We start from the raw sequence: 12,196 nt of genomic DNA, 5'->3' as shown, positions 1-12,196 counted from the left end.
AATGTCTTGCGTTGCCACGAATCCTGATTTCATGATCACAGCTTCGATGAAGGTCAGACAGACGTCAGACAGACAGACGGGTATCAAGTTTAGGTATTGTCAATAGAGCAGAGCTCAGCAGTAATGGGGAACAACGCATGTGTACCAACGCCGTATGTGTGCGCAGGTGTATGGTCCAGCTTGACGTCTATGGAAGGTGGCAGTTGATATTGTTCCGTTTTAGATAGCCATGTAGTTCTATCGAGATCGTCAGTGACAGCTGGTAATGTCTTGTTTCCCTTGCCCACAATAGTACTGGGCACCAGCACTGTTCTACTCCTTTTGGGACAGAAACGAACAAGAAATAGACTTCAAATATATTTGTATCTGTTTATTTTCAGAACACTGGCACAGTTGCCATATTGTATTATACGCAAATGAGTAGCACATGATGACATATACATCAGTAGTGCAGACAATTAAGCATTCGCACGATCATGCACACCGTGGCAGGGAAACCAGCATCACACCAGCACTTTTGGCTTTTAGAGAAATAAACAAAACAAAATGCGCGCAAACACATGCATACTGTCACAGACACACACACACATACACACACTACCACGTTCAAACATTTTTAGAAAAAAATTCACCAAATTTACATTATTGGCACGCACACATGGTCACGTCAGCGGCGCGCAGAACACCTCTGATACGGTGCTTCACGTGGTTACCTTTTTTTTTTTTCGCGGACGGTCACCAAGCATTCGAACCAAGCACGCATCACAAGCGAAACGGTCCAACAGCCAGGCAAAGCGCATTCACACAAAAGAGACGGATTTCCTTCCAGGCAGAAATGTAAGGTGTGAACACCCTGTTTGCGGCGAGAGAAATTAGAAGCGAATGATCCATGGCGGTGACCTTCCTTGTTGTTGAATGGCAGTGCGGCGCGTAGAGATGCCTGAAAAATTCAGAAAATCCATGTTAGAGATAGACGACGAAACAAGAAATTACGTCTCTGGCCGGGATACGATCTGATATGAGTGGAGCAGCGTTCGTACATAGAGAAATACTATTTAAAGGCAAGTAAAGGAATGAGACGAGACGTAGTAAATTCAGACATCTTTCCTTGTGCTATATAGGTCCTTGTGCTTCGGTCGTATCAACTAGCATTCTGCGTTTTTCTAAGAGGTGCTAGAAACCATAGGACGTCGGTCCTTGCTCACTGTGAGACGTCTCATTATGCCATTTCCCACATCACTACCAGCAATGGGGTAGGGTATCGCCTCATTGGGGAAACTTCCCAATCATCATCATCAATTAAAGTTGTTGTTGTTTGAAGCGAGAGGCTTGAACAAGTAAACTTTTTCTATTTTTTTATGTAGTGTTGCAGTGTTTGGTCCCACTCACTAGCAACTAGCAACGTAGTGGAATAATAACGGAGTGGAAGTATAATGACGATATTACAATTGTAAGCCTAAAATTTACACAAAATGCTCTTCAGTGCAGCGTTAACCCTCTACGCAACGCTTTTCAAACCTTTAGACGAGTGCTCCGATAAGACTGAGCTTGTGGTGTGATGTGATGTGATAGAGGGAAAAAAAATTGGAGACGTAAGTCACGACGCTTGTTTGAACCCAGCCCAACTTTCCCCCCTGTTTTTGTAAGAAGGGATCACTCTACTTTCTATTCGTAATATAATGGCGGGGAATTGAAGCATTCACTGTAAACCAGCTTTAGAAACGTCGCGTTTATCGGTTCAACAAGTTTTCTTTTATTATTATGATTTCCTCGGCTTGTGAACAGTAAACGAAGGGTACGGGAAAAAAGCCAAATATTGTGGCCTGCCCTTCGCAGAATGTCAACTTTTGATCGGTGATCAATGCGTAGCGTACCAATGTTTTTGCATACACGTCAGCCTGTCCAGTCATGCGAAAATCGGCGCTCTAGCCAAATCCCTGACCTCCTTTAAATAAATGTTGTAAAAGCGACCTGGGCACGAAAACACTTTTACGACAACTTTTAGCATAGCTCCCCAGCGATTTGTACTTCCGGTCGTAAATATATCCGAGCGTTCCTTGAACGGAACTATACGAGCAATATTTGTCAGCGGAAAGATTTCTGCGAGACTTGCGTAGCATTTAACGTCGGCGACTTTAGGGACCGTTACACGTCGCGATACTGCGTCCGACCGGAGCTCGATTTGCGAGGAGGAGAGCGAGCTAAGTTTAAGGAATTTTAAATCAGTTTGTATTCTTTACATACAATGTTTGTGCTTAAAGAAGGCTGGATATGTGAGCGTGCAGACCACGAAATAGGCGACGTCAAAGTTAGGTTAGGTTAGGTTGGGTTGGGTTAGGTTAGGTTATCTTCGACGTACTTCTCTACTGTAAGTGTTAGTCAGCTAAAATTAGAAGGGATCATCTTCAAGAGCGAATTCCTTCGAAATGCAGTTTTAGTTAATTATATTACGTTAGTTAATTTGTTAATAACGGCTCTGGGCTAAACCACGCTTCTACCAGCGCGTAGGGGAGGTGGTGGAGATGGCGATGTTGGGCAATGCCCAATATCGGGTTAGATCAAGTTAGCCTTGGTTACTTTAGTTTAGGTTCCGTTAGGGCAGCGAAGCTCTAATCTGGTCGCCTTCAAACTGCACCGCCGAAGCGGCGTTGCCGAAGTTTATCCCTACTACATATCGACGACAGTTATTACGAGTTGTTCTTCTGTGATATCGTGTGCCGGCTGATCTTGCGGGCCACTGTCATGGCCACTGCCATGAATCCTTTTCTTACAATCACATAGCTTTGAGCCACGACCGCAGGGTGGTTTAACTAGTTGTCTTGTGAATTTAGGATAGCTTTTCCTACGCAATGGTGGGAGAGAAAGAGCTGTGACCCATGTGCTTATAGCCGCAACTTACTTAATTGCTCACGTTCACAATTGTTTTTTGTCCGTTCTGCATGGAGTGTGGAAAGACTGAGATACATCGCGGACATGTGCAAGAATACGAAGGTTTGGAACTTACTATGTCAGCAACGTGGATCTGTAGGAGACTCCACATGCCTAAGATGCTGGGGTGATTAATGGCAATCAAAAGCAAAGAAGGTAATGCATATTATCACATGCGCATGCCCATTTCAGGAAAGTTTTGAATCTGTAGAGCCGAGATTACTTTTTAAAGGTTGGAACAGGTAGGACACCTCATGTCAGCGCTACGACAGTGTGAGATTACGAACTGAAACATTGCCGAAATGCGTTAGGATTAGGCTGTAGCAGCGAAAAATGATTTTTTTTCGGAGAAGATGAAAGTATCAATAATGCAACGTTGCAATCAAGAAAATAATTTACACATGCAACCTGTGTGCACAACTTCGAAGCAAAGGGAATGGAGTGCAGTGTTAACCTACGTGCGGGAGAGATGCTTTAATCAGTAGGCTACATTACAAACCGAGTTAAATTCGGTGGTGCGTTATAAGCGGGGTTCACGCTGGCGAGATGCTTTGTAGAGTATTTTGCGAAGTCTGCACGCTACATAAGCGAGCTTATCTTTTATAATTGAAGTGCGTCTCTTGGGTCTTTTATTCTCTTATGCTGACACATAGAAGGTCGCTCCCCAATCCCTGGATTGTAGGATTCATTTGTTCCTATGCTAAATTGCCGTGATGCGAAATGGGTAAAATGTACTAGGTACCCAGATGCTTACCGGATGGACTGTTTTTACCACCCGCGGCTCTTGCCACTGGCACTGCTCCATGGACCGTCACCTGATGTCAGTTGCTGTGGCCAGCCGCCGCCGCCGCCGCCGCCGAACTTGGACCCATACTTGTCGGCAGTCATCCAGTCTGCCACGCCACCAAACATCATCTGGCCTACTCCGCTACTGTGCCCTTGGGAACGATGAGATCCATCAGTTGTCCACGAAGCGCTCCACGTCTGTGGTTCTGCCCATGGACTGCTACGGCTGACTGTCCACTGGACCTTTCCAACGCCCTTACCACTGCCTTGGCCTCCTTGCCAGCCTCCACCGCGCTGTTGTTGATCATCATCCCAGCCTCCGGCAGGTCCCTGGTTTGCTTCCCAGCCAGGTCCTCCAGGTGGGCCATAGTTGCTCTTCCTCCTGCCTCCGGCTCCACCAGATTTCTGGCTCACGTCCCCGATCCATACAGCAACACTGCCGTCGTCTTGTCCGCCCTGACCCTGCCATGGGCCGCCGATTCCACCGGAGCCTCCCTGAGCTCCTTGCCATGGCTTTGAGCCGCCAGATCCACCTTGAAGGCCTTGCCAAGGTCTTGAGCCCCCAGATCCACCTTGAGCCCCTTGCCATGGCCTCGAGCCCCCAGATCCACCTTGACCGCCTTGCCATGGTCCTGATCCTGAACCTCCTTGTCTACCCTGCCATGGTCCAAGGCCACCAGATCCCCCTTGACTTCCCTGCCAAGGCCCCGAACCTCCTTTGCCAGCTTGGGCGCTCTGCCATGGGTCAGCGCCTCCCCTTGCGCCACCGAAGCCGCCGCCGTATCCTTTCTGTGCCGAAGGTCCCTGGCCGCCGAACATTGTCTGGGTCCAAGAGACGCTAGCCTTTCCACCACCCTGACTCCAAGGCCCAGCGCCGCTTCCGCTGCCTCCGCTTGCCCATGGACCAGATCCAGCACCACCTTTCGCGGCTCCGAAACCTAACTGATCCCATGGACCAGATCCGGCGAAAGACTTTCCACTACTCTTTCCAAATCCTGAGCCTCCACTTGCCCATGGCCCAGCTGCTCCACTTCCTCGAGACGATCCATATCCACCTTGCTGAGAAGGACCAGATCCGCCGTAACCTCCCTGTGACTTGAAAGATGATTTTGTTTTCCAGGGTCCTTGTGCACCACCTCGTGAGCCTCCGAAGCCCACTTGATCCCAAGGTCCTGAAGCGCCTCCTTGTCCACCACCGAAACCTGCCTGAGCCCATGGTCCAGATCCTCCTCCGGAGGTACCTCCGGCGCCAGCCCATGGCTGTGAAGAGCCACCGACCGCTCCAAACCCACCACCTTGCTGCCACGACGCAGACTTTCCGGAACTTTTGCCGCTCCCGAAGCCTCCCTGAGCCCATGGTTTAGCTCCACTGGATCCGCCATCAAAACCTCCCTGAGCCCATGGCTTAGCTCCGCTGGATCCACCACCAGAACCACCTTGTGCCCAAGGCTTAGCTCCGCCGGCTCCACCACCAAATCCTCCTTGCGCCCAAGGTTTAGCTCCACTGGATCCATCACCAAAGCCTCCTTGAGCCCAGGGTTGAGCTCCACCGGATCCACCACCGAAACTTCCTTGTGCCCAAGGCTTAGCTCCACCAGATCCACCACCAGTACCTCCTTGCGCCCATGGCTTAGCTCCAGCGGATCCACCGCCGAAACCTGCTTGCGCCCATGGCTTGCCACCTCCGGCAGTCAGCCTATCCCCAAATCCACCTTGTGCCCAAGGCTTAGCTCCTCCTGCACCGCGTCCTCCTCCGACACCTCCTTGAGCCCATGGCTTTGCTCCACCAGCTCCCTTAGGTCCAAAACTCCCACTATCCCATGGTCCAGATCCAGAACCGAAGGACTTCTGACCAAATCCAGCTTGGGCCCAGGGACCCCCAGCTCCGCCTTTCTTTTGTGCGCCTCCCTGCTTCCATGGGGCGGTGCCGCTGCTTCCCTTACCAGCTCCGAATCCACCTTGGTCCCATGGTCCGGATCCAGCTGAACCTCTTCCACCGTCCCATGGCTGTACATCGCCGTAGTCTGCTCCTCCGCCGGTTGATGCCCAGGGTCCAGATCCTGCACCACCCTTTCCAAAGCCACTACCACCCTGAGCCCATGGTGCTGGACCGGCAGACGTTTTTCCCTTCCATGGTCCAGCTTGTGCATTCTGAGAAAACTGGGTAATGCCGAATTTTCCTGCCTGATCCCAAGGCCCTGAGCTGGACGAGAGTTGTCCGCCTGTGCTCCATGAACCAGATCCGGCACCGCCGAACTTGCCGCCGCCGTAGCCACCTTGGCTCCACGGACCGGATCCACTTGAGCCACCGAAACTACTCTGGTCCCAGGGGCCTTGACCCCTGCTTCCGGCACTATCCCACGGGCCTGATCCACTGTCACTGTCCTGAGCCCATGGTCCGGATCCTCCAGAACCACCTCCGGACGCCCATGGTCCAGATCCTCCAGAACCACCTCCGGACGCCCATGGTCCACCGGATCCACTAGAAGGGAGTCCTTCAAACCAACCTGTGCTGCTTGTCTCAGCAGCGGTAATTGGTGCACTGGCTTCAGTCTTGAGGGGATCCTTAACTGCTGCAGTTTTTACTGGTTCTTTCGCAATTACTTCTTTCTTGGCAACATTCTTCTTTGCATCTTCACATCTTACCGCGGTCACACACAAGACCAGGCAGATTAAGAGCTTCAACTGCAAAAAAGCATATGTTTGTTATTGAGCGAACATTACACACAAATAAAGACGTGCTGCTCAAATTTCTGACACAGCTTCTAGCGTGCTTCCTACGAACAACATTATAATCATATTCAACGTGCAAGCACTTTACTGGTAGCAAGCGTGCGCAAGTAGATGACAGGTGCATTATCTGTGTAGACCTGGTTACCGTATCAAGGGGTTCCCACAACGAACGATGCACGAGAATGACAGTTATTCTACAATGAACTTGCTGTACTCAGCTAAGACCACCTAGATAGAGGAAGCCTGCTTACTCGTCGACGTGACGTAACAACTAAGAGTCAGCCAATCAGGATCGTGCTTTCAGCGGTCGTAGCCATGGAGACGAACCACCGTCGTCTGCGAGTAGTGATTGAGGCTGCGTTCCAATACCCCGGTTAGTCGACTGCCTAGCGGTCTAACCGGAAGTGCCGCCATGTTAAGTCTCGTTCCAAGTCTCGTTCTCGCCAAGTCCGCTATTCAGTCGGCTACCGCCTAGTGCGCATCGATGTAGTCTAGTTATACGCCTGACCATCTGACAGCCGGGATGGAGACGCGCGTTGATGGTACCAGCTGTTTCTGCTGGCTTTAAATATAAAGTTGCACATCGTGGTATGTTTTTTTAAACTGCGTAGAGAATTGCAACATATGTTTAGTTGTGAAGGTGACAGTTTATGCACGATGTCCTACAAACTTAGCGCATTAGAGTCCTGCTGAGCTTGCGCCGTACGCATTTCTTGCGTGAGCAACGAGATGGCGCCACAGGCGCCTCGGCTAGGCAAGCCTGTTCCAATAGTGACAAACAAAGGGGTCTACTCAGCTGCCTAGTCAGGCGGCTTCGAGGGCGCGAGGTATTGGAACGAATGTCCCCGCGTGCTAAATGGGAAATCTTTAAAATAAAGCGCAAAACGGTCACATATCTTTCTCAAACTGCTACTGATTTCCTGGAAAGAGTGTTGCACTTTCTGTCTACAGGTCTACGGGTTCCAAGTTAGCTGCAATCATTTACGAGTTCTTGAATTCGCAGAACGGCGAATCGCAGTAGCAGACGAGTTCTGACGTAGCAAAGGATGGAGAGGAGGCAATAAGCAGGCCTTCTGCATCTACGTGGCGTTGACTCAATGCGGCATCAGATCGTGGGGAAACGTGGCGTACCTACACATCCCTACCCAAGCTGCATAATGTGCCGTAAGTTCAAGTACATTGGGGTGGCTGGCAGGTGTCGTATCAGTGCGGAGCTTTCTTTCGCAGAGCCGCCCACGCCGAAAAAACCTTGATATAGCAAAGTCAACCCCTTATGCACTTGCCCTGCAGAACTTTCCTTCTAATAAATGTATATCCCTCCCCTTTTTATGCACCCGCGCTTTCAGTACATTGTTCCTCTTGGGTATGCGCCGTAACTTGCACTGCGTTTTGAGGCACGTGACTTACTTTATCGAACCGCAGTCAAAGGTACGAAGACGCCAAAATAGAAAAACTGAACATATTGCAAGACATGCGAATTACCTGGCGTTGCTGTATGACGCACGTACCACAAAGTAAAAAAAAAACAACATAAGAACACGACGAAGAGAAAAAGAAAGAGAGAGAAGACAAGACAAAGGTAAAGAAAATGAGGCCACAATAAGAACATTCATCATACGGTAGCTTCTACTTCCCAGGCACCTACGAAACAACGTGCTTCAGAGAATGAGAGAGTCTTCCTGTACGTCTTTCTGATCTTCCAAAACGTGCGGCCTTGAAATCTTGCCTCATACACGCATATAACAAGGGCGCGTTGTGATCCAGATGAATGACATCGTTTTTCTACGGCCAACGAGCATCCTTGAACTCTCGACCCTCGCATTGCAATCGTGGAGTTCGCTTTTTTGCAACAAAAGGAAGCTGACGCAACATACGGCTTCAATTAAAAATCGCGCGCACCTCCGGAGACGACCGCTATGTCAACAACGCGTCCTTCCGTGCCTTCTGTCTGGTAAGGCACAGAGGACCCTAGGGCGTTTCTCGGAAATTATTGGAAGAGGACGAGTCTTCGATGAAACTAGACTGAACGTATCGCTAGTGGTCTTAGGCTGTCTTCGCCAGTGACAACTAGCTCTAACATAAGATAATACTTCCGGGCCTTATGTATAATCAGGCATTGCGCTCTCGTCCATTTACATTTTCCAATACCAACTTTTGAATTTGCAAATAAACATAAATAAAAGTAAGAGAAGTTGCCTAGAGATTAGCGTGTCCAGTCCCAATCCACGTCCTTTTTCACCGACCATAGTAAGTTACTGTGGAAAATGAGTAAATGGTTGTGGAATTTTTTTGTTGTAGCGTAAGTAATGGCGTTGTCTACGCAAAGAAATAGCGTGGTTTATGATGGACTAGCTCACCTCTAGCTCGCCGTCCGTGTTCACACAGCGCATGCGCCACACGTAAAGCCACATTTGGCGGATGCAAGGTCTGCCTTCGCTGTTTCTTTGTAATATACCCTGTACTGAACTGTACTGTACCGTGACCTCGTTCAAAAACTCTGTTTTTGGGCACTACTTTTAGTCTTACTCGATCACGAACACCCCATGGCAATATCGTCATCTATCGGTTGTTGTTGTTGTCCTTTCCCTGATCATGCTTCCGGCGAAACTTAGAACTTATCAGAAGCAAAGACGGCAACCTTGCGAATTATGCCATTCAAATGTGCCATTTGATATGCTCCGAACCTTTTCGTTTGACCCACAACATGACTGCAGGAGTTTGAAGTCACGCTCCAGTATATACTCACCATATCACCATCAGTATACTATCTTTTCGCTCTCGCACTTTGAGGGCTACACGTTAAACGCGTTACGAACATTAAACAAGCGGAGAACGAAATCAACCCATTGTAAAGAAAGTTTTTGAGCACAAATAAGAGGGGGCCCCCTTTGTCCTCGGATAAGCCCTGATGATGAGAAGCTGCCCTATCTCTTGGAAAGTTTTGCGCGTCGCATGCAGAACACTTCCGTGCTAAGTAATGACCGGACACGCAACACCGCGCCTCAATGGAGAAGATGCGGAAGAGCGGTCACTTTGTAGCGTCGCCTAAGTGAAAAGTGCTTAAGGGTAGTGTCTGCACAAGAGAAGCTTCCATTGTCGCTTCCTCTCCACAGAGTGTATCATTGATGATGACGTGATATATTAAAAGCAGCTACCATAGCAACTGGGGAAGCAGGAAGCCTGTGGTGGAGATTGGGCTCGAATGCGTCGAAGAAATTTCGTGAAAGAAACTTGGGACGCAACGTAGACTAAAGGAGCAGTTAGTCGAGAAAGTGCCGGCTGGGAATTTTTATTGAGTTTTCGAAGTTAGTCTGAATTAAGTTTCTTCCTGGTAAGGTCATATTACGTAAGAGGCTTTGTTTGACCCTGTGGGCATTGACATTACTTACACACATTTACTATGACATTACTATGACTGAGCGAGGTGTACTCGTGCCACCATCTAACTTTCGACGAAACAACGGAATGACAGAAGCTACGGCTGCCATAGCCACAGATGTCCATATTTCAACGCCATGTGAATAAATGATTGTAATTTTGTGTTTTGATGGATTACAGCGTTATTTACTTGGTCTAACGTGTGCAGTTCTGAAACCGCAACCATGAAGACAAGACAGTGGGGGCCAACTCAAGCTATGACGGAGTATTTGTGAACAATCCTGCAGATGCTTTCTGGTAACATGGTAGCAGATAGCGATGAAGTCGACACAACACTCAAACAAGCTGGTTTGAGCCTTGTGTCGACCTCGTCGTTTTGTATGTGTGTTAATCAAACCGATGAACATGCTATCTCTTTCTGCACAACACCAGCTCGGTCGCCGGCGCCATCTTAATTTGTTCAGCATCATACATTTCACAACTAAGCTGCAAACAAATGTTCACAGAGGGCGCTTCAACGTAGCACCCCGCAAAGCAATCACTGCAAAGAAGGAGTGTGGAATTTATAAAGCTGTGCGCGGCGTATCTGCAAAAGTGACAGATACTCAAAATCTAGAATGCAGTTCTGTTCAAAGTGGAACTCCCTCATGATTCCGGCAGCGCGTGATCGTTGCGAAACAGTGTTTTCCGTGCCACTTATCATGGGGTTGCGATGTCCTTTTTTCAATTTAGGAAGGCGAGGCAATCACGCGAGACGCTTATCAAACACACAATCAAATATAAACATGAACAGCTGCGAGAAGCTTTTTTCTTTCTGTTGGGAGGAACGTGAAATGGAGAAGAAATGAAAGGTAGAAGCTTTTCTGCGGGGCGGGCGTGAAAACACGACGTGCGCGGTGTATACCCGCGGCGCGTGACATGTGTGGCGTGACATGCGCGGATGTGTGGCCAATCCCATTCGGAGAGCAATTCGGAGAGCATTCTCCAGGGCTTCTAGATACCAGGAATTAAAAAAGAAAATAAAAGAAACGCAATGTCGTAGCGTTGAATTGAACGATACCATTACTTCTGGAGTGTATAGCTACTTGAAACCTAATTGGACCCCAACTTCTACCGGAGACAAGATAATGGTTCTCAAGGCACCAGGCTCCTCCGTACTTGAGGTTGACTCCGGGTCGGGCATGAATGGAATCGATCATCGAAACCGAGAAGAGGGGGCGGTATTTCACCCTCAATTCGTAACATACAGCGCCTCAGTGCCGATAAACGAATATTTCGCGCACTGCTATACAAAATTACGTACATCTTGCCTCTGTATCTCAGCCCTGAAGTCGTCTCTTCAAAAATTTCAATGCGCAACGTGGTAGAAATACAAATAGAAAGAAAAAAAAATGGAAAAGTACGTGGGCACTGGTGCGACCAGCTGTTCCAGGACGCTTGACGTATGAAAGCACTGAATTATTTAAATTTAAAATGATTATTTCAGCACATATGTGCGCAACGTGGTGTTTTCACTATCACGACTAAGGGTAGCTAAGGGAATACTTTCCCTCCTCATATAATCGAAGCGAGAAAAAAGAAATATCTAACGACAGCACTTTTGTCGATTTGCCTTAGAACGTGTATAGCGCTATGCGCGGGTTCGAACACGGCCGAGGACGCCAACAACCTGGTGGCAGCCTTCACGTTGCTCAGACACATCGTCTTCCGCGAGGGATGTTACATACGGTGCGCCGTGTACGGAGATTTAGGCGGACCTTAAGGGACCCTCAGGTGGGCAGCATTAATCCACGGGCACTCCACTATGACGTCGCTCACGATCATAGTGGTCTGACGACGTAAGACTACGAATTATCGATTATAAACGCTACGCGCACCAGGACACGATTTACCTTCCTGCAAGTCTCCCTCACAGAACTTTTTTTTTCTTCTACGTCTGTACCTTCTGATGAACCCTATACTTTCCGAAGTCTTTACCTGCGACGCTCTTCCTCATCACCGAACTCCGAGTCCAGCACCCTCCAACTCTGAGCCCCATACGCGGTGTGCGTGGTGCACCGCCCGGTGCGTACCACTCACCTTTCTCTTGTTAATCCCAGCGGAAGCCATTGCTCGAAGTGCAGTATCCATGGCTGAATGGACGTCCAGTATTTATACCCTGGACGTCCTCAGTGACGATGACAAGGGGCGAGAAGGGGGTTGCAGGTCATCGAGCATCCTGCGGAGGAAAGGGAGAGGCAGCTCTTACTTTCGTTCTGGAGAAAGTGCGTTCCTCTTCTCTGCACCCTCACCTTCTCCTGGTAGCTCTCAGTCGGACGAGCCAACAATGGCCTGACCTTAATCGAGATAATCGCGACACCTGTTACGGGAA

The 12,196-nt window shown here is 48.9% G+C and overlaps 1 protein-coding gene across 2 annotated transcripts; it reads right to left on the bottom strand.

Annotated features, from left to right (window-relative positions):
• Nucleotides 1–361: 361 nt before the first annotated feature.
• Nucleotides 362–11,937, bottom strand: LOC135389917 (spidroin-1-like). 2 transcript variants are annotated; one of them, XM_064619966.1, is made up of 4 exons: nucleotides 11,905–11,937; nucleotides 3,975–6,399; nucleotides 3,683–3,866; nucleotides 362–940 (listed from the first exon to the last, which is right to left on the bottom strand). In XM_064619966.1, the coding sequence occupies exons 1-3, from the start codon at nucleotides 11,932–11,934 to the stop codon at nucleotides 3,697–3,699; spliced, it is 2,625 nt and encodes an 874-aa protein (XP_064476036.1). In that variant the 5' UTR covers nucleotides 11,935–11,937; the 3' UTR covers nucleotides 362–940; nucleotides 3,683–3,696. The 2 variants fall into 2 exon arrangements, with proteins under 2 accessions (XP_064476036.1, XP_064476035.1); XM_064619965.1 differs by having other exon boundaries at nucleotides 3,683–6,399.
• Between the last annotated feature and the right edge of the window lie 259 nt (nucleotides 11,938–12,196).

This window comes from Ornithodoros turicata, chromosome 3 (genome assembly GCF_037126465.1).
Source record: "Ornithodoros turicata isolate Travis chromosome 3, ASM3712646v1, whole genome shotgun sequence".
Lineage (NCBI taxonomy): Eukaryota > Metazoa > Arthropoda > Arachnida > Ixodida > Argasidae > Ornithodoros > Ornithodoros turicata.
This window is presented reverse-complemented; position numbering and strand designations above follow the sequence as displayed.

Excerpts from the sequence above, each read along its gene's own strand:
- LOC135389917 (XM_064619965.1), bottom strand. The coding sequence starts at position 11,934 with ATGGCTTCCGCTGGGATTAACAAGAGAAAG. Across the intron at positions 6,400-11,904 it reads CTGGGATTAACAAGAGAAAG|TTGAAGCTCTTAATCTGCCT; the intron begins GTGAGTGGTACG and ends GCTTTTTTGCAG.